The sequence below is a fragment of the Dendrobates tinctorius genome, unplaced genomic scaffold (genome assembly GCF_039654945.1).
Source record: "Dendrobates tinctorius isolate UK_male_01 unplaced genomic scaffold, ASM3965494v1 ptg000331l, whole genome shotgun sequence".
Taxonomy (NCBI): Eukaryota; Metazoa; Chordata; class Amphibia; order Anura; family Dendrobatidae; genus Dendrobates; species Dendrobates tinctorius.
The window spans coordinates 1,912,242-1,934,902 of NW_027361997.1; the positions used below are offsets into that span (position 1 = coordinate 1,912,242).

Consider the following 22,661-nt stretch of genomic DNA (forward strand, 5'->3'; position numbering starts at 1 on the left):
GTCGGCCACGGACCGCTTGACAGGAGGAAGGGAAGGCTGAGACCCCCCCGATCCCAGAGTCCATAAAACGTCCACAGGCTATCTTCACTCTAGGAGCATCCTCTCATACTACCATCCCCTGTAGGGACAGAAAAAACACTGGAGGAGCGAGGAGCCTTTTAACCTCTCCCTGTTCCTGTTCCACTATAGATCAAGGAATTACTACCTCCATGGTGCTGTCCGGAGGGATGTAATGGAAATAAGGGTTATGACTCTTGGAAGGGACTGGGATAAATGTGTATACGTGTGATAGAGAGATATATATATATATCTCAACTGCAAAGCAAGAGCGCAGCGGCAGCAACTTCATCTGTAGCAGAGACTGAACAATACTGATAGAACATAAGCCACTCCAGCGCAAAGTGGCTGCAAGATCTGAGACTGAAGCACTGTAATCTAAAACAAGAACCAGTCACCATTAGAGAAGCAGACATCCAACAGCGTGTCAAGAACATGAAGAGCTGCACAGCACCTGACCCAGACATGATCCACGCCTTGCTAAAGAAATTAACAGCTGTGTATGAACTCCTGGCAAAAGAGATGAACCAGCTGCTAGAGGCAGGCCACCACCCAGCTTGGCTATCCCAAGTGCTGATCATGAAGGATGCTATATGATGTAACAATTCCATCCAACTACCACCCATAACCTGCCTTACATCAACATGGAAACTCCTGTCAGGCATCATAGTCACCAAGCTACAGAACCATATGAACTAGTACATGAATCCAGCTCAAAAAGGCATTTTGGAACACCAGAGGCTCCAAGCACCAACTGCTTGTGGATAGATCAGTCACCCAAGACGGTCAATCCAGGCAGATCAACCTCAGCACAGCCTGGATTGACTACAGGGAAAGCCTTTGACTCAATGCCACACTTGTTGAATATTCCATAGTTGTATCCCTAAAATGCTTAATATCAGGATTGTACAGTCATTATAAAAGGGATTTTCAAAGTAAATTCATCAGGTCTAAGAAATTTAATTGCAAATATATACAGTTTGTATAGTAAACTCTTTATAGACTGATCAACTTTAACCATAGTCAATGCAACTGAGCCATGGGCTGTGTGAGTTTGCTGCATTTTTTTTTTATTTCTAATGATTTGTTTTTGTTTTGTTTTTTTCATTAGGTCACAGGCATGCTCTATGTAAGCACAGCACTATAAACCAGGATAGCTGAACTATTCACTGACCTTGGGAACTGGGGTTTATATAGTAGTCGCCCGACCCAGTGCTGACAGCTGATGGGAACCCAAAATGATTAACTCTCGTTACTTCTGGACTGGCCAGAGCCACAAGTCCCAGTAATAATACAAGATTGATTCTTGTGCTACCGAAAATGCGCAGCTGCCACCATTTTGATGAAATCGAAGTTTTATTTTGTAACCCCACAATATTATATTCAGTAGGTAAAATAGGGCGCAGGTCACTGGGGGATCAGTGACCTGTCATAAGCCATATAGATGAATATGTAAGCAGAGCCCCCCCCACAGGCCATCCCGGAGCACGAGCATGTCATCTCAAAACTGAACATAAAGATTAAACAACCACAAGACGGATTTCATCAACCAAGGTATCATTTTATTCAGTATAATGGTGCAGACCTGACACTGTAGTTTACTGTGCACAATCTTGCTGACAGGTTCCCTTTAAGCATCACCCACAACAAAGTTGTGGCGTCGCTAAGGCTACTTTCACACATCATGTTTTCGCCGTCAGGCGAGTTCCGGCGTCGTGCCGGAGCGCCGGATCCGGCAAATGTTTTGTAAAACCGGATGTGACGGGTCTGGTTTTCTGCCGGATCCGTCTTGCGCATGACAGCCAAAACCGGATCCGTCTCATCCGGTTCATCCGTTTTTCGATCCGTTTTTCGACGGATTACGCCGGATCCGGTTTTTAAAAACGCCCCTTGTGGCCTTCTGAACGGGATTGGCTACTGAAATACTATACCGTGTTCCTACAGCCCTTCTTTGACAGGTTGTAGAGGAGAAAGTGCAGGTTGGAGAGAAGAGCAAGTGACTGGCGAAGATGGATATTGTAATTGGAAATATTTTGAAGAATTTGGCGGATTTTACAGCGGAGGCGAATCGTTTGAGGGTGATTGTTCTGGAGAAGGAGAGAGCGAGACAGCAGCGCATCAGGCATCGTAGACGACGTTTGTGGATCCACCCCATCACAGCCAAGAGAATGACGCGTGGGGTCTATTCTACACTCTGCATGGACCTTAGACGAAACCCGGAGAAATTTTTTGGATATGTTCGGATGAAAATGGAGAATTTTGATTACTTGGTGGAGCGCATTGCACACCTCATAAGAAAATCGGACACCTATTGCCGCTTCTCTGTTTCACCCGCAGAGCGTCTGATGGTGACTTTAAGGTAAGCCACATTTATTGGATATGCTCGCATCAGAGCACACTTTCACTGCAATCTTGTTGGTGGTAGTTTGCATCTCCAAGTGTTATAGCTGAGTTTTAGTATGTAATGCTGTTATTTTAAACTAATTGATTGTTTTTTAATTCCCCACAGATTTCTTGCAACTGGAGAATCCCTTTCGTCACTGCATTTCCAGTACAGACTCGGGATTTCCACCATATCTGGAATAGTGAAGTACACATGCCGTGCACTGTGGGACTCCTTAGCTGAAGAGTTTTTACCAGAGCCCACAACAGAGAGGTGGATTGAAATTTCTGAAAAGTTTCTACAGATATGTCAGTTTCCGAACTGCTTGGGCGCTGTGGACGGGAAACATATCCGCATTGTAAAGCCAGCCGGATCGGGATCGGAATATTTCAGTTACAAGAAATATTTTTCAATTGTCCTCATGGCCTTCGCTGACGCGGAATACAAATTTATTGCTGTTGATATTGGGGCCTATGGCCGCTCCAATGACTCTCAAGTTTTCAAACTGTCTGCCATGGGGCGTAAACTGTATGGAAACACCTTCCAGTTCCCACCCCCTAGACCGCTGCCGCAAACATCTGGTCCACCTATGCCATTTGTCTGTGTAGGGGATGAAGCCTTCCAGCTGTCAGAACACCTTTTGAAACCGTACGGTAGCAGAGGATTGTCGAGAACAAAACGCATTTTTAATTACCGCCTCACAAGAGCAAGAAGAATGGTTGAATGTACCTTTGGTATTCTGACAGCCAAATGGCGGGTCCTATTGACTGCGATCAACCTCAAGACAGAAACTGTGGACGAGGTGATCAAAGCTTGCGTGGTACTCCACAATTTTGTTATCTGCAAGGAACCCATTTCCATTGAGGACAACTCTGAAGAAACCACCTTGCAAGATTACCGTGACATTACCACTAGACGTTCTGTGACGGTTTCAGTACTGAGGGACAATTTTGCACTATACTTTGTCACCTCAAGGCAGAGTACACTGGCAGGATGACAGAGTGTGAAAGATTTGTGCCCTTAACCAAACTTGTGTACCTTCTGTACCAACAGTATATACCTTTGCCAACCAAAGTTGGCTATCTTGTCATGGTCTCTATTTTTAGCTTTAGGCCACAGGTGTGTACCTGGTTGTGTTTTATGCAAAGTATTTCACCTTTTAACAAAAGTTGTGTACATTGTTAGGAAATCACCAACAATAAACACAACTTTTTAGGTGAAATACTTTGCTTCAAACACAACTAGGAACACAACTGTGGCAAAAAGCTAAAATTTACCCACAGTTATACCTGGTTTTGAATACCTTTTTACCTTTAAAATACCCTGTATTTAACCTTTTTTTTAAACATATTTTGCCGCAGAAAGAAATGAGAGACAACCAGTGTAAACGATAATTTAACTTTTATTTAACATTTTTTTTTTTTTTTGTAAACTGTTTTTAAAGTTAAAAAAAACTTAATAAAGGTTTGAAACCATAAAACTGGTCATTTTTATTAAAATACACACATTATAAATTGGTGTAGTGTGGGGTGGAAATACTGCTGGAGGGGCTGCGGGACACTTCGACACTGGGAGTGTGGAGAGAGGACTGGGATCGTGGTGGGGAAGGAACAGTTAGAGGTGAAGGTGTGGAAAAAGCTAGAGAATGGGTGGACATGTGGGAGGCAGAAGAGGTGGTGGAGTGGAGGGTTGGGCAGGGACTGTAGGAGCAGATGATGTTGATGGAAAGTTGTATGGGGAAGGAGTTTGATACGGGGAAGGAGTTTGGAACGGGGCAGGTTGCTGGAAGTGGGGAGATGTCTGGTACTGGGGAGGTGGCTGGTATGTAATAGGAGGGGGGAGGATGGAAAGTGGCTGGAGGGGGTGCAGGTGGAGGAACTACTGGGGTGGGAGGAGGAGGTTGGGAGGTAACGTGCTGGAGAGCACCGTGGCACGAATGCATTACATGCATCTGCTGGCTAGGAGAGAGCGTTTCCATGCGCTCCACAACAGACCTGAAAAAGGTGTGGTTTGGCGAAGATCTTGCTTCTGAATGCATGGTTTGCAGAAGTGTCTTCACCTCCAGAATGCTGGAGTTGATCTGCTGAAAGCCTGCGGAGATTTGCTCTGACAAGACTTTTAGACAGTTCTGGAAAGATGCATTCAGATGCAAGAACTCTGGCGCATAAGTCTTTTCCTGACCCCTCTGCCGCCCAGTACCCGCAGGTGTACTAGAGGTGGCAGGGGCAGAAGGGTGGGGTAAAGGGAAAGCGATCTCCTCACCAGCAGCTTCATGTAATGTTGTTGGCCACGATGCTCCTGCTCTGGTGGATGGGACAGATGGCTGTAATGTGTGGGAAGGTGCAGATGTACCGGGGCGGTCGAAGTGTCCCTCGGTGCCGGTCTCCTCAGGGATCACCTCAGAAGGGTCCAATCGTGCAGGCTCCCGAGTGCTGCTCACCGTGCTGTGGAATAAAGAGAAAAAAAAACAATTAAAATGGTGACATGGCATGGCCCTGGCTGAAAAATTTTTTTTACATCTAAACATTTTTTTTTTTTTACATGTGGTGTGTATTATTTACCTTCTGGTGACCATTGTATCTCGGAGGAACGACAGGGCTCGTGCGTACTTGTACTTGCTCCTGCGTCCTCCAGATTCACTCGGGGCCCGCATCTCTTTATTGAACTCCTTCTTGAAACGATGCCTCACAGACCGCCACCGCTTCACAATTCTGTCCCCTGAAACGAGAAAGGACAAAGTGGTTAGTATACAACATCAGTGTTTCCCAAACTCCAGTCCTCATGGTCCCCAGGGGTCATGTTTTCAGGATTTCCATAGTAAATAGAAATCCTGAACACATGATCCGTGGGGACTACGAGGACTGGAGTTCGGGAAACACTGGTTTACATCAAGCAACCGGTACTGTATATACTTACGCTCTTTAATCTGGGCCCGAGCATCGAGGTCCTCCCAGCGGTCCACAAGGAGCGAACAGATTTCCTCCCAGAGCCGTCGGGTAACGATCAGGTCAGCATGGCGGCGGTCAGCCATATTCCATAGCGGCTCCCTTTCTCTGACGAGATCGATGAGGTGGTCCACATCTATTCCTCCATCCTCACCGTCTGAGTCGGGAGCACGCTGTGATGGCTGTTAAAGTAAAAGAGAAAAATAGCAAAATTAGTCACCACACTTTAAGACATGAAATAAAAAGTGTACCAAAATTTCACTTAAATATTATACTTACACGCTGGTGACCGCCGCGTTGCTGTCGCCGACGACCCTGGGAGGCACTGCGAGGACCTCTTGGCCGAGCACCAGATTGGGAAGACTAGAGAAGAAAAGAAAAAAATTTATGTTTGGATGTTGGCATATTTGTTTGCTGTGTGATGTCTGCGGTACATTGTTTTCTATGTGTTGTGTGTAGTGTGATGTTGTGTTTCTGCGTTTGATGAAAAAATCTTACCAATTGTGAGCCCACTCCAGGTGTCTGTCCACCCCTTCCTTCTTCTTCTGGGAGCTCCTCTTCATCTTGTGATTCCTGTTTTGAAATAAAAGGCAATGAATAGACATATATTACAGAGATGATGGATTTTGGAAATAAAAACTTACTATCAAACGCTGACGATGCGAGGGAGGGCTCCCAGAAGAAGATGTGGTGCCCTGTTGCTGGCCAGACTCCATGGCTGTGGGTGGTGCTGCTGCCAGTGCTGCTGCTGCATCTCTTGGGCGGCTGTTGAATAAAGAGAAACAAAGGGCCAATGAATATCTTGATATTCCATGGCCCTAGTATTGAGGAATGGGGGATTTGATAATTACCGTCTCTCATCTGCTGCTGGACTCCCCTCGCGTTGTTCTGCATGTTCCCTTTGCTGCTCCATTTGGGGTGGTGGTGGTGCTGATGGTGCTGCAGTGGTCTCCTGCCTTCTCCTGCGCCTGGTTCCTGTCTTGGGTGGCATGTTGGGTGTGGCTGAGGGTCCCACTGTCGTGCTTTTATATATGTGTGCTGTGGGCAGAGCTACTGAGCATGCTCAGACCCAAAAAACGGATCCGGCGCATTGCGGCGCTCATAGACTTTCATCGTGTGAAAAAGCCGGAAGCGCCGGATCCGGAGGGTCCGGCTTTTTCGCCAGAGACAAAAAACGTTACAGTTGCCGTTTTTTCCAGACGCCGGATTGCGACACATTGCCGGATCCGGCGAAAACCGGACGAAACGCATGGCCATCCGGCGCAAATGCAAGTCAATGGGGGGAAAACCGGATCCGGCATTGCATTTCGCCGGATCCGGTTTTTGTCAAAAGAGCCAGATCGCACCTGACGGCGAAAACCTGATGTGTGAAAGCGGCCTTAACCAAAACAGAAACTGACACAGATGTTACAATGTACTTATTGTTAAATAGAGTGAGCAAGAAGTCTAAAGCAGTAAAAATGGAAATTCCCTTGAAATGTTTTAACTTTTTATCTCTCTGATCAGAATTATTCCTGAAGATGGAGAATGAAAGGAAGAACAGAACTGAAAGGATCTTAAATCTTACCCTGCAGATCATCTGCCTATTGACTGGAAAGGTAAGGGATTTTGAGAATTATTTCCCATGCCATTACTTTGACGCCTATTAATAAATCCGAGACATGAGTGGAGAGGTAAGGGCTCCTGGGAATTACATTATTTCTCATTAGATATAATGAGCAGCATGGCGTGTTTCATATGAGCATTATGTCTGTAAGAAACAGAGATAATGAAAAAAATATGTATTGGCTGGATCATAAATTAGTGATAATCCAAATTACAAATACACCCATATGAAAGAAGTGTAAGGAAATATTGACATGCCATGCGTCAGTTTTGTTGTAGAAATCTATCCCATTCATCTGAAAAGGGTTATTTCTGCAGCAGGCTCTGTTCAAATGAAAAAGCCGAAAGGAGCTGTTGTGCACTGACCATGTACCCCGACCGGCCTACAGATCTACTGGCCTGAACTTGACAGCCTCATTGACATATGCAATGCCTTGAAAAAGTATTCATACCCTGTGAACTTTTCCACATTTATTTTTCACAGTACACCCACAAACTTAAATGTATTTTGGAGGATTTTATGGGATATACCAACACAAAGTAGCAAGTATTTTTAAAGTGTTATGGAAAATGATGCATGTTTTAATTATTTTGAAAAATATAAATCTGAAAATTGTGATGTGCGTTTGTATTCAACCCCTTGTAGTCTCAGATATTGCTAAATAAAGTCCTGTGTTACCAATTGTAACATATCAAGATAAGGAAATGGATGCACTCAATTGCATTAAAGCATATCAAATATGAAATATATGAAGTATGAATAGCATAATGGCTTTTGTAATTTAGAAAAAACATATGAGATACTTAGCACAAAATTTGGCTAAACTAACCTCTTCATCAAGCTGTGATTTTAATTACATCTAATCACATTTTGGTTCCTATCTTCCTATAAATACAGGCTTTACCATGTTATTAGCCAGAGGTTAGTTCACACTAGGCAGTTAGAATGAGATCACCTTGACGTTGGTATCTCATATGTTTTTTCTAAATTACAAAAGCCATTATGCTATTCATACTTCATATATTTCATATTTGATATGCCTTAATGCAATTGAGTGCAACCATTTCCTTATTTTGATATGTAAGCTGTTTTTTGGTATGCACCTATTCAGATTAGTTCTAGATGTGCCGTCAGTTTTTTCTGTCATCACCAATTGTAACATAGTTAGTAAATTTAGTCCACCTGTGTGCGATTTATTCTCACTACAGCTGTTCTGTGAAGGCCTCAGAGGTTTGTTTTAGAACATTAGGGATCAAACCGCATCATGAAAACCAAGGACCACACCAGGCAGGTCAGGGATAAAGTTGTGGAGAAAAAGTTAGGTTATATAAAAAGATATATTAAAAAAAAAAAATAGCCTAAGCTCTGAACATCTCACGGAGCATTGTTCAATCCATCATCCAAAAATGGAAGGCGTATGGCACGAGTTCAAACCTACCAATACATGGCTATTTGCTTAAATTCAAACCCAAGCAAGGAGAGCCCTAATTAGAGAAGCAGCCTAGATGCCTATGGTTACTCTGGAGGAGTTACAGAGATCCATTGCTTAGGTGGGAGGATCTGTCCACAAAACACCTATACAGGACAACTATTACTCCTAATCAGCATAAATCTAGCCTTTATGAAAGAGTGGCAAAAAGAAAGCCATTTTTAAAAGCAAGCTATGGGAAGTCCCGTTCAGCAAAAATCCAGGTAGGGTGCATATGTGGAAGAAAGTGCTCTGGTCAGATGAAACCAAAGTAGAACTTTTTGGGATAAATATAAAACGCTGTGTTTTGGAAAAATAACACTACACATCACCCTGAAAACACCATTCCCACTGTCCAACATAGTGGTGGCGAAATCATGATGTGGGGATGGTTTTTTCATTAGGGACAGGGAAGCTGGTCAGAGTTGATGGGAAGATGGGTGCAAACAAATGCAGGGCAATCATGTAATAAAACCTATTAGAGGCTGCAAAAGACTTCAGGCTGGCGCATAGGTTCACCTCAAAGCGGGACGACACTTCACATACTGTTAGAGCTACAATAGAAATAGAATGGTATAGATCAAAGCATAGTCACATGTGTATGGCCCAGTCAGAGTCCAGACCTAAATCCCATTGAGAATCTGTGACAAAACATGAAAATTTCTGTTCATAGACAGTCTCCATCCAATCTCTCTGAGCTACAGCTAGTTTGCAAACAAAAAAAAAGGCAAAGGCAACGTTTTCAGTCCCTAGATCTGCAAGTCTGGTAGAGACATACCCCAAAAAACATGCTAGCATAATCGCATCAAAAAGGTGGTACTACAAAGTAGTGATTGTGGGCTTAATACTTATACACGTCACAATTTTCAGATTTATAGTTTTAAAATATTTAGAAAACCATGTATCATTTACTTCACAAATACTTGCTACCTTTGTGTTAGTAAAGTGTAGAGTACATAAAATATGTTAGTGAGTGTTATGTGGAAAAGTTCACAGGATATAAGTGCAAGGCACAGTATGAGTCTGTCGAACTTGAGCCAGGAAACACACAGGTTGTACTTGGACCACAAGCCACCGATGTGTGAATCCAGTTTTGCCCTTAGACCCCATTCAGATGGGTGTATTTCATGGCCCTTGTAAAAGCAAAATGCCCGAAAATAGGTCTCCTGAGCTAAACTGACAGCAACATTGACATTTATGAGGTTGTAAAGTTCGAGTTGGGAGACTCAGTCAATCCAGGGGCATCGCGGTCTGTATACGGGCCATGGAATATGTCTGTGTGGCGCAGGTTACAGTACATCTGTGAGAGTTGTCTTGAGAGGGCACATGCTCACGTGATGGGGACATGGGTACTGGTCAAATTTTCATTTTTTAGAAGTGAAAAATGAAAATACCTACTGATTCATAATTTAAATCTTAGAAACCATAAATATGTTATACACATGTATAATGTCGTAAGACACAGTGGTCTGCCAATGTAGATATGACAACAACTCACTGCTGCTTTGTCAGATCCATGATCACAATTTTTTTAATGCAGCTTTTTTTTTTTTTTTTTAATCAGATAGTTTTTATTAAAAGTTTTTGGAAATGACAGGCATGTACAACTTACAACATGTTATCAAACATTCCCTTCCCCCATAACACCCCCCTCCCTTTGTCCGATGGCATGGACTGGTACATAGCGAATAGACCCAATTGTAACACACAACCAGATCGCTTGAGAAAAGGCAAGAAACAACCGACAGGAGACCACCTCCAAAGCCCACCCACTAATCCAGAAGATTCGAGGCAGCCAGGCTGGGAATCTTCAACCATCCCTCCCATATTTTCCCAAAAATATGCGGCACACCTCTCCTAAGATACACAGACTTTTCCCTATATAATATTTGGTTCAACCTATTAATATATTCTTTTCTTGAGGGGATTTTGTCAGAAATCCAGTGATAAGCTATCAGCTTTCGGGCCACATATAGCATTCTGGCCACAGCAATTTTAAGATATTGATCCCCTCCCACCTCATCAACATAACCCAGAACACAAATCATGGGGTCCCTGGGAATATCCTGTCCCGTGACCAAGTGTATAAGGCCAAGGACCACGATCCAAAATATCTGCAGGTAAGAACATGTCCACATCATGTGTAAAATGTCCGCATTATTTGTTGTGCACTTGGGGCACCTTGAGTCCGACCGCAACCCTCTATTGAACAACCATTCGGGAGACCTGTATGTCCTATAGAGGACATATAGCTGAGACAGGCGTCCAGGCTCACTAAGAGACAATCTGGGAATCCTCTGTAGAATCGAGTCCCACTGCTCCACTGATATCGTACCCAGCTGTTGTTCCCACTTTATCAGTGCGCCAATAGGATGCCTTGACAGGACCTGTCCAAGTAAACCACCATACACCATTGAAATTAGTCCTCTGGTGGACCCTTGCATACCGAGCCTATGAATAAGGACGTCATGGTGTATGGTTAGGTCAACTTTTTTGCTCTGCACCATATACGCGTGACGCAGCTGCAAATATTGATAAAACATAGAGCGTTGGAGGGGAAATTCCCGTCCCAGTTGCTCGAAAGTTTTAAAAACCCCTCCCTCCACCAGCTGCGACACCCACCATATGCCAATCCGCCTCCAGTGAGCAAAGCCTCTGAGCGTTTTCATACATGGCAAATGCTGATTGTCCCATATGGGGGAGTACTTTGTAAGACCGCGTATTCCTCTCAGCTGCCTCAGCTTATCCCATACTCTCACCATTAGAAGCACCGTAGGAAACCTGAATGCAAGGGATCGAAATCTACCCAACTCCAGACTCGACACCAGTGATCCCCGTCCCACTAGAAATTGAAGGATCTTCTGACCTCCCACCAAATCCGCCAACTCGCCCTCCATCCCTCCTGCTACATGCTGGCACTGGGAAGACAAAAAATAAAGCCATGGGTTGGGCAATGCAAGTCCCCCCTCATCCTTAGGTTTTTGCAAGTGTTCAAGTTTAATTCTCGCGCCTTGTTTCAGCCAAACAAGCTCTCTAAAAATCATGTTAATTTTATGAAACCTGTTCTGAGGAAGCCAGACAGGGGAATTATGAAGGACATATAAGAGTTGCGGCATAACTACCATCTTCAACAGATTCACTCTTCCCACTACAGAGAGGTGTAACTTTGCCCAGGCCTTAACCTTCTGTTTGATCCTGTCCCACAACGGGACAAGATTTAGACTCTCATAATCTGTCAGCTTATTGGATATTTTTATGCCCAAATATTGAAGGGACGTTGCAACCGGCACACCTACCACATCACAGGAGCTTGAGTCCAGTGGGAGGAGCGCAGACTTCTCCCAGTTAATAACCAGACCCGAGACCTCCCCAAACGCCCCAAGAAGTGTCATCGTGTTTTGTAATGATCTGTCCGCGTCCGCTAAAAATAATAACAGGTCGTCCGCATATAATGCTACCTTCTCCTCATGCTCCCCATACCGGAATCCCTCTATGCCAGCATCCGATCTTATCCTCGAGGCCAACGGCTCCACCGCGAGAGCAAACAGCAGCGGGGATAAAGGGCATCCCTGCCTTGTTCCTCTATGAAGTGAAAAAGGGTCAGACAACTGACCATTAGCCCTCAGCCGAGCACTCGGCTCCGAGTACAAGAGCTTGATCCAGCCAATAAAGCCCGGGCCAAAACCCATACAGTGAAGCGTCGCCCATAGATAGTCCCACTCCACACTATCAAATGCCTTAGCGGCGTCTAGGGACAGAACCACCCTCTTCCCGGCATTATCAGGCCTCACCTGCATATTCAGATATAATCTCCTAATATTCATAGCCGTCGATTTGTTGGGCATAAACCCCGTCTGGTCAGGGTGTATTAACACAGCTACTACCTTTGAAAGTCGAATGGCCAGGACCTTCGCTAAAAGTTTAATGTCTAGCGTCAACAGGGAGATGGGCCTATACGACGCAGGCAGAGTTGGGTCCTTATCCTTTTTCAACAGCACGGCAATGACAGCTTCTCGCATAGACGGTGGAAGAACACCCCGTTCCAGACTATCATTAAACACTGTCAATAGAGCAGGGAGCAATACCGTTCTATACCGCTTGTATAGCTCAGCTGGCAACCCATCTACCCCAGGTGCCTTACCATTAGACATGGTTCCCAGAGCCTCCTCCAACTCGTCCAGACTTAGAGGTCTATCTAGAGAGCGTCTGTCCTCAGGAGTCAACCTTGGGAGACTGGCAGCCTCCAAAAAGGAAACAACATCCTCTGTCGGGGCCCGAGCATGTGAGGAATACAAGTCAGCATAAAAAATCTCTAGAATTTTCAAAATCCCCGGTGCGTCAGTGAGCAGTCGCCCATTCACATCCTGAAGACCCGCTATAGCCGCCGACCCTCTCTGTGCCGATGTCACGACAGAAAGCAAATGCCCCACACTTTCCGCACTCTCAAAATACTGAGTAGATTGAAACAGCCGTTTTTGCGCCGCCGCCTCTAATGTCTGTTTGGTCACCTTTGACTGCGCCTCCCCCAATCGCTTCCGAGTGGCAGGTGTGCTCTGCGCTGCAAAGGCCCTTTCCGCATCCTCCAGTTCCTGAAATGTAAGTTGTGATTTTGCCCTAGAGGCAGTCTTTATTTTAGAAATCTCTCGTATGAACATTCCCCTTAAGTATGCCTTTAAGGCCTCCCAGACGATCTCAACAGAAGCCGAGCCTCTATTAAGATTAAGATATTCCTGCAACTCAGGGACAAAGCCGCCACTCTTATCGATTAGCTGCAGCCAAAACGGGTTAAGACGCCAGAGAGGTCTATCATTCCTCCCGTTCCCACCCCCCCCAAGCATGACTGAAACAGGCGAATGATCAGATACCGTTCGCGCCAAATATTTAACCTCTAAAGTTTTACCCAGCATAAGATCATCACCCAGGGCCAGATCAGTGCGAGACAGGGAAGAGTGAGTAGAGGAGAAGCACGAGAATTGACGGACACCAGGGTTACGGCATCTCCACAAGTCGGTCAAAGCTATCTCCCGCACGAGAACCCCAAATGGCGTAAGATTACCTCCCAGCCTCAAAGGTTCATGGCTACCCCTGTCCCAATGTGAATCCACAATATTATTAAAATCTCCTACCACCAAATGCAGAACCCCCGGAAAATCTCTCAGAATGGCCAGAACTTTATAGATAACTCTACTGCTATAAGGCGGAGGTACATATATAGACGTCAACACCAGTGGAATGGAAAAGATTGTACAAGATAAAAGGACGAATTGCCCCTCTGTGTCCACCACCACTCGGTGGCACTCAAATTGAGTCCTGGAGTGAATCAATATACTAACCCCCCTAGAGTATTGGGAATGAGTAGAGTGAAAGCCCGCCTGTACCCATCTCTTATCCAGGATTCCCAGCGTCTCCTGTGTGAGATGCGTCTCCTGCAAACAAACAACCGCCGTCTTCTGGTCCGCTATGAAGGAGAATATGGCCTGTCGTTTTACTGGCGACTTCAACCCCCTGATATTCCAACTAAGTATCTTAAGATCAGCCATTATCGTACCATAGCACATTGCCTACCATCTCCCCCCCGGCCGTACCATAGCCAATATTGAAATGTACAAGCATGCCAAAGGACATTTTGAACCCAATCCCTCCCCCCTCCCCCCAAAAAACACCCTCCAACAATTCCTTGGGCTGAACCAAGGGTGCAACAAGTAAGGGTACTGTCGAACCCTTCCACCCCATTCAGCAGGCGCTTCAATTCCTGTTCACTACCCGCATTTGACAGGATACAACCCCACAGCACTATGCATTGTCCCTTATCCATATTCAGATTAAGGCCCCACAAGGACCACAAATTCTTAAAAAAAAAAAAAAAAAGGACAGCATATAACAGAATAATAAAAGAATAAATAGAAATATAACTTGTTAGGCAGTCCATTGCATCAGGACCGCAGACTCCAACCGCATGACTCCATAGCAGCTAAGCAAGTCGAGAAACCATCAGCCACAGTCCTGCTCCTCCCTCTCCTTCCTCAATTGTCGCTCGTTAAGGTCCAACCAGTCCACAGCTTCCCTGGGGTCCAGAAAAAAATGGCTTTTATTCCAGGCCTCAACACGCAGTCTAGCCGGGAAAAACATGGAGTACTTGACGCCGCAGGCTCTCAGACGCTTCTTGATGTCTATGAACTTCGCCCTCATCTTCTGAACTTCCGGCGAAAAGTCCGGGTAAAAGGAGACTCTGGATCCCTCCATTATAAGGTCAGGGTGTTCTCTCGAGTATCTAAGGATAGCGTCTCTGTCCCTGTAATGAAGGATTTTAGCCAGCACAGGTCTTGGTGGATGACAAGGGGGGGGGGGGGGGGGCGAGTCGGGACTCTGTGTGCTCTTTCCACTGCATACAGGTGTGTTAGATTGTCCTCACCTACTGTTTCTTTAAGCCATGTTTCAATGAAGGCAGTAGGATTCTTTCCCTCACAGCGCTCTGGCATGCCCACAATACGAACATTATTCCGTCTGGATCTATTTTCAAGGTCATCAGTTTTAGCCCAGACAGCTGCCATATCCTTCTTGAGCTCTGTACAGTGCTGTCCTGAGTCAGAGGCAGAATTCTCCACAGCACCCATACGCTTTTCCAGCTGGCTTGTTCTGTCTCTAACACTGTGCAGGTCATGTCGCACAGTCTGCATGGACTCCTGCAGAAAGCCCAGTTGCGTCAGGACATGTGAGATCGCAGTCCCACAGTGCACCACTGCCAGCATTACATCTTTGTTGGTGGGCTCGTCTGGAACTTGCAATTGCAAGGCTGTGAGGTGCTGTTTATTTCTTTCCACCAGATCACTCCAGCTAGGCTCAGCTCCCTTCCCCCCCTGCTCTCTGGCATGGGCAGCCTCCTCCTCCTCCCCCATTCCCGGGCTCATGTCCTCTGCCACAGTCTCCTGGTCCATATCAGAGTCCTGGAGAGACTCCTGTTCTGCCTCAGCCGTGCGGGCAAAGCGCTGCAGCCTGGCCGCCACTGCCCTGTTCCTAGCCGCGCTGTCTTCTGCGGCCTCCTCCAAAGCGCGCGCTGAGGCGGCGGCGCCGCCATCTTGGCTCCCCACTCCGGCCTCTCCTGCCACCCTTCTCTGACCTCTTTTCCCCATATCCTGGGGTGAAGCGGCAATCTCCGGTGCCCCGCGGTGTCCACCGACTCCGGTGCAGCCTCCAGGAGTTAAACTAGCCGTGCTGTGGGGACGAAACGGCTGAATAGAGCAGGAATATGCGGGAGCTCAGCGGGCACACGTCCTCCTCACATGCCGCTCAGGCCACGCCCCTCTTTAATGCAGCTTTTAATTCTCTCATCCAAGTAGTGTAACTTCAGATTGCACAGCCTTTTGTCATTTGGAACAGTTAGAGGTTTGAGATAAAAGGACACAGGGAGAGAACAGGCATCAATATATTTTCCTGTCTTCTCTTTCAATGCTAAGATCCCAGCGACTAAGGGATAATTACAGCTTTGTAAAATAAAGTGGATCCATTTAGCATGTGCACTTTTAGAGACTTAATCAAGATAGTTATAGAGATGACCTATAGCTTAGTGGAAACTGATTTTTATTGTATTTTCATACATATAGGAATTCATTGAGACCGGGGTATTTGATAAGCCTGGCACCAGCTGTGCCTCTTCTAGTCCCAAAGAACAGACCAAAATACAAAGTGCAACACACATGTTTCCTCTTCATCCACCAATGCAGAAGATCCTGGAACTCACCAGTAAGATCATTGAGCTGCTGACTGAAGAGGTGAGCGCCGCTGGGTCATTATACCGTAACGTAAGGGATAATGTACCGTACATACTCGAGTAAAAGCCGACCCGAGTATAAGCCGACCCCCCTAATTTTGCCACAAAAAACTGGGAAAACTTATTGACTCGAGTATAAGCCTAGGGTGGGAAATGCTCCATAGATTATTCCCCCATATGCTGCCCCCTTAAGAAGCTCCATAGATTATTCCCCCATATGCTGACACCATAAGAAGCTCCTTAGATTATTCCCCCTTATGCTGCCCCCATAAGAAGCTCCATAGATTTTCCCCATATGCTGACACCATAAGAAGCTCCATAGATTGTTCCCCCATATGCTGCCCCCATAAGAAGCTCTATAGATTGTTCCCCCATATGCTGCCCCCATAAGAAGCTCTATAGATTGTTCCCCCATATGCTGCCCCCATAAGAAGCTCCATAGATGATTCCCCCATGTGCTGCCGCTGCTGCTGCATGTGAAAATAAAAAAAAGACATACTCACCTCTCCGTCGCTGGGTGTCAGATTCTCACCTGTCCTGCGTCCATGGCTGCTCACCGCTATCTAATAAATCATATAACATACCCTAAAACTAATACTTTATTAATAAAAAACCAACAAGGGTCACACCACAAGTGAACACAGAAAGACTAGACAAAAAAGTGTCCAAAAATCCGAAACACATAAAATTGTGGGGAATATCCTAGGAGTCCCTATTGATGTCTCCTGTTTTCACCTTCCTAACCGCGGAGGTTGGCACCCTAGGGGGAACGTTGTGGCGCCCCCGCTCAACGGTGGCTGTCCCTGGGGGCCCTATTGTACAAGTTTTAGGGTATGTTATATGATTTATTATTTTGAGACCCTTGAGTATTTAATTGATTTTTTGCCCACCGCTATCTGCCACGTCATCGGTCAGTGACGTTCAGACTGCAGGGGGCGCGGCGCACACTAACCACGTCACCGCGCCCTCTGCTGTCTGAAGTCACTGACCGATGGCAGACAGCAGCAAGCAGCCATGGACGCAGGACAGGTGAGTATCGCTATACTTACCCGTCCTGACGCTGTCTCTTGAGCCCCCAGCTTCTCCGCACTCTCTCTTCCTGCGTTCAGCGGTCATGTGATACCGCTCATTAAAACTCATGAATATGCGCATATTCATGAGTTTTAATGAGCGGCACCACGTGACCGCTGAAGGCAGGAAGAGAGAGCACGGGTAGAAGCTGGGGGCTCAAGAGACAGCGTCAGGACGGGTAAGTATGACCTGACACCCCCGATCCCCCTCCCCCTCCGACCCCCCGGTGTATATGACTCGAATATAAGCCGAGAGGGAGACTTTCAGCCCAAAAAATTGGGCTGAAAATCTCGGCTTATATTCGAGTATATACGGTATGTGGATAATGACTATCATTCTACATCAGGTTCCTATAAGGTGTCAGGATGTCGCCATCTATTTCTCCATGGAGGAGTGGGGGTATTTAGAAGGACACAAGGATCTGTACAGTGACTTTGCGATGGAGAATTGCAAGCCCTTCCCATTGGCAGGTAACAGATATTTCAAATATTTTAGCTCTCAATTATTATATTTGACTTAAGCAAAGCTACAGGTGCTTCTCACAAAATTAGAATATCATCAGAAAGTTAATTTATTTCAGTTCTTCAATACAAAAAGTGAAACTCATATATTATATATAGTCATTACAAACATAGTGATCTATTTCAAGTGTTTATTTCTGTTAATGTTGATGATTATGACTTACAGCTAATGAAAACCCAAAAGTCAGTATCTCAGTAAATTAGAATACTTTATACCACCAGTTTGAAAAATGATTTTTACAATCCAAAATGTTGGCCTACTGAAATGTATGTTCAGTAGATTCACTCAATACTTGGTCGGGTCTCCTTTGGCATCAATTACTGCATCAATGCGTCGTGGCATGGAGGCGATCAGCCTGTGGCACTGCTGAGGAAGCCCAGGTTGCTTTGATTTCAGCCTGCAGTCAAGCACACATCCATTCAATCTCCATAGACAAGTATTGGTAGTAAATCCAAAGAAGGCGGGAAGCTAAAAGGCATAAATGCACAAAAGTCGTAAACTTAATGAACTAGTTTGACATAATGGCAAAGATGATAAAGTAAAATGTTATTAAAGAGAATGCGAGACACAGAAATGCCTCCACCCTCACCAAAACCAGGTTATCAAATAACATGGAAGACCATCTTGGAGCATGCACAGAAATGTAAGCCTGGGTCTGTTTTGCCAATTCAGATATATCAAGGAGAACAAGAAGCCTAGCACCAATATATATACAACCGTAATGCAGACAGTTAGAGATACAATAAATATTACAATATATTATTCTAATAAATTGGAATTTAGAGATGAGAGGGTCAGACAATAATCAAATTTGCCCTTTCACTTTTTACTGCTTTTCTCAGTGAATTTATATGTTTATTATTCTCTGGGAACTGAAAAGTCCCCAGAGCCGTAATAAGGGACATTAATGTAAAAATGAGAAAAAAAATACTTATGTCTCCGTTGCATCACAGCTCTGTCTCGGTGCTCTCAGTAGGTCTGGTCTGGGCGTGAGCAAACTAACTAACCATGCAAAGTTTCCACCAGGGTCTATGGACAGAAGTCATAACCCTGTGTTCACTCTAGTAGGTCTCAGAGCTTGCGCAGTGAACTTTGGAGCTTGCTCATGGGCAGAAGCCCCAGCCTAGAGTCAACATTGGACCAGAAATGCACCACAGTTGAGGACCGGACAGGGCGCAGCAGGGTGTTATAGGGGGTGGGCATAAAGGTGATCAAATAAATTTGACCATCTCTAATTGTTTGAAATAGTCACAGTAACAAATTTCGTCCTAATTTATTTTTTTCCTTGTCTATAAAGATGCAAACGGTAAATGGACCTTCGCTATTAAGGAAGAACCGGTGTCCTGTAATGAAGGAAATGTAATAGACCCTGATATGCCGCTGATTCTCAGAAGCTTTGATTTGCCTGCTGATCATATATCTCATGGCACAACACAAAGGAAGGAAGAATCTGCTTCATGTAAGAAAGATATTGCCAAATCAGATACTGATGACTTCCTAAATAATATAGAACCTTATCAAGCACCTCATATTGCATTAAAATCAATCTCCTATGTAGAAGAGAAACTGGTCAGTGCTGACAAGCATACAAATATCTCTCAAAGGGATTATATACCTACATACAGTAGGGAAGCTATGGTGCATTATAAAGATGTAGATCTCATTGGATCAAACTCTTTTCCTCTTTTCAAACACTTTCAAAATACAGCTGCCACCATGAACAAACCTAAAAGGAATTTTGAGATCCATTCACCTATACAGAAAACTTTTATGTGCTCTGAATGTGGCAAGAGTTTCAAATGTAATGCTAAGCTTTCCCTCCACTTAAGAATCCACACTGGCGAAAAGCCATATTCTTGCTCTGTTTGTGGAAAAAAGTTTGCTAATGGCTCAAATCTGAACAGACACCAAAGAATTCACACAGGAGAGAAACCATATTCTTGTTCAGAGTGCGGGAAGAGTTTCACCAACACGTCAACTCTTGTGAAACATAAAAGAATTCACACAGGAGAGAAACCATTTTGTTGCACAGAATGCGGGAAATATTTTCTGTGTCGATCAAACCTAATTGCTCACCATAGATGTCACACTGGAGAGAAGCCGTATTCCTGTTTCAAGTGTGGGAAAAGGTTTATCAGTAGCTCTCATCTTGTCATACATAGAAGAACTCACACAGGGGAGAAGCCGTATTCATGTTCAGCTTGTGGGAAATGTTTCACCAATACTTCTGACCTCGCAAAACATCGACGACTTCACAGGGAAGATAAACCATTTTCGTGTGTTGCATGTGAGAAAAGTTTTAAAAGTACGTCTGCCTTGGCTAAACACAAAATTGTTCATACAAAGTAAAAGCGATATACTTTTATACAATGCAAACCTGTTTTTAAAGAAAGTCTTGACTATTAAACCATCAGGCAACTCACTACAAAAGAGGTGGTGTTGTAGAGTGAGAGGTTGTGATGTTTGGTATCAAATTCTTACTGGTACAACTAATATTACTAGCTTTTTAAAACATGCTGAAATTGTAACTAACATAGCATTTGAAAAAGAAAAGTATAAATAAAAGCAAAGTAAAGGTTGAACACATTGCAATCCTCTAACATAGAAAACTGTAAATGATAGCTACTGCTGTAAAAGGATTGTATACGGATCACAAGTTAGAAAACAAATCGTTCCACTTTTCATGATGAAACGCTGACATATTTTTTTTTTTTTTTATAAATATGCTCGTGTGAACCTACCCATACAATGTAAGTCTATGGAGGGTCAGAACGAGGCTCCATAGACTTAAATTGTAAACGCTATTACCAGCTCATGCGTAGAGCGCAGTGTTACTCATACAGTTAGAAAATGAATGACATTATTCAGAAATGGAGAGCAATGCACTGGATACTGGAAACGGCAATGGTAAGTAACTATATTATCACTTTCAAATTGTCTCTTCAGAGAAGAGGATTAGAACTCTAGTGCCACCTATTGGAAGTAAGCAATATTGACCCTTTAATGAGCCTTGCCATATGACTAGGGATAAAAGCCAAACCAGAATCTCAATTTGCAGAGAGTGTTTCAGGGTGTTGCTACTCGTCATTGCAAAGTATGAGATCTGATTTGGCGAGATGAGAGACTAGGAGGTTTATTGACTACTTTTTCATTCAACAGTATCTAACTGTTCGGGGTCTGACACCCAGCACCCCTGCCCTGCTGTTCTTGGTGTAGGCGGCCACTGTCTAAAACTGCTCGGTTGCGGAGTTGCTCAGTCTTCTGATAGTACCCTGCTTCGGCCACTTTTAGAAGACTGAGCAGCTCCATAATCGATCCACATAGTTGTGGCTGCCGACACCAATAACAGCTGATCGGCGGGGGTGACATTGATGACCTATCCTAAGAATAGGTTATCATTGAAAAAGTCAAATCAGATCTCATACTTTGCATTGACGAGGGGAGACACCCTGAAACACTGTCTGCAAACTGATTCTGGTTTGCTATTCTAAGTGTCTGTGCATATAGTATAGCACATACAGGAGAATAAATGGCTGGTATATGATACACTGTGACTACAGCACATCAGATATTACACCTGGTGCATATTACTCTTTGTATAACATCTGATGTCTAGGTACATGATATATCACATACAGTGTACAGAATAATATATAACTGGTATATGGTATATTGTGAATACAGACTCTATGTATATATAACATATGTGACTGTTATACTATTACTGTTATACTACACTATTGCTACAGACATAAGCTATTCTACCAATCAAAAATACTTGGACAGTAACCAAATCTTTGAGATGTGGGCTCTGCATGCTACCATTTTTTTTATTTATAATGAAATAACAGATGCAATTGAAGTAAAGATTTTCAGGTTTGGTTAAAGGGGTTGAACAAAAATATTCTGTGAAATGTTTAAGAATTGCGACCATTTTTCTATGAAGCCTCCTTATTTCAGGGGCTAAAAAGTAATTGGTCAAATTAACTTTCACTATAAATAAATTGAAAAATATTCAGAATATACATCTTTCCTGTATAAATAAATTGTTCATTTTTAATACTATACAAAGAATCCTTTGGTCATATAGAAGCCATGGACGTCACCAAACGCTGGGTTTCCTCCTTTGTTATATTTTGCAAGGCCTTTACTGCAGCTGACTTCAGTTGTTGCTTGTGGGTTTGTAGCAGATTCTGGAATTGTCTTGGGACGTTCTGATTATGGATTTACAGCTGACTCCTTTTGGATTATTTTATTTTTTAAAGGTAATAAATGCGTAAAAGAGTGTTGAGGAGTCCTTTTTTACAATTAAGTGACTTTTCTCTATGTGTTTGTTACTTTTGACTGCTGGGTTAGTAATGGAGGTGTCTGAAAGACACCTCTCTATTACTAATCCCTAGGCTTGATATATCAGCACATATTAGAAAGTTGACATCAAACCCAAAACTGTTACCCCGATTGCAAAGCACAAGGGCAATCAGGAAGAGCTGAGGCTAAGCGCCAGAATTGGCACACATAATGGATGTGCCGTTTCTGGGATTGTTGAGAATTAGTGTTGTTAGTCTGTTAGGGGACCAATATCCATTGCTCCTCCTCAGCCTATTAATAGCAGCCTGTAGCTCTCTGCCTAGCCGCAGCCGTGGAGCGTAGTACCTACGATGGTCCTAGACTCTTCGTCACAGCCGGAGGACTAAATAAGCCTAAAGCAAAAAAAGGGGAAAACTAACTGCCCCAGAGCAGACCCCAAAGGAAAGACAGCCCCCTCACATGTATTGACGGTGAAACAAGAAGAAAGCACAAACACAGGCAGGAAAATAGGCTGAGCAAATGATGGGACCCAA

At 44.2% G+C, this 22,661-nt stretch overlaps 1 protein-coding gene across 4 annotated transcripts in view; it reads left to right on the plus strand.

The window, feature by feature from the left end:
• LOC141074249 (gastrula zinc finger protein XlCGF66.1-like) overlaps positions 1-22,105 on the plus strand; it is a 38,670-nt gene extending 16,565 nt beyond the window's left edge. For 2 of the 4 annotated variants that reach the window (XM_073561864.1, XM_073561865.1), the window contains exons 2-6: positions 1,169-1,611; positions 6,892-6,983; positions 16,061-16,228; positions 17,645-17,768; positions 19,118-22,105. In XM_073561864.1, the coding sequence (XP_073417965.1) occupies positions 6,906-6,983; positions 16,061-16,228; positions 17,645-17,768; positions 19,118-20,169 (1,422 nt within the window). In that variant the 5' untranslated portion in view covers positions 1,169-1,611; positions 6,892-6,905 and the 3' untranslated portion in view covers positions 20,170-22,105. The remainder of the gene's footprint in view (positions 1-1,168; positions 1,612-6,891; positions 6,984-16,060; positions 16,229-17,644; positions 17,769-19,117) is intronic. The other 2 variants (XM_073561866.1, XM_073561863.1) reach the window with 2 other exon arrangements.
• The last annotated feature ends 556 nt before the right edge of the window (positions 22,106-22,661 follow it).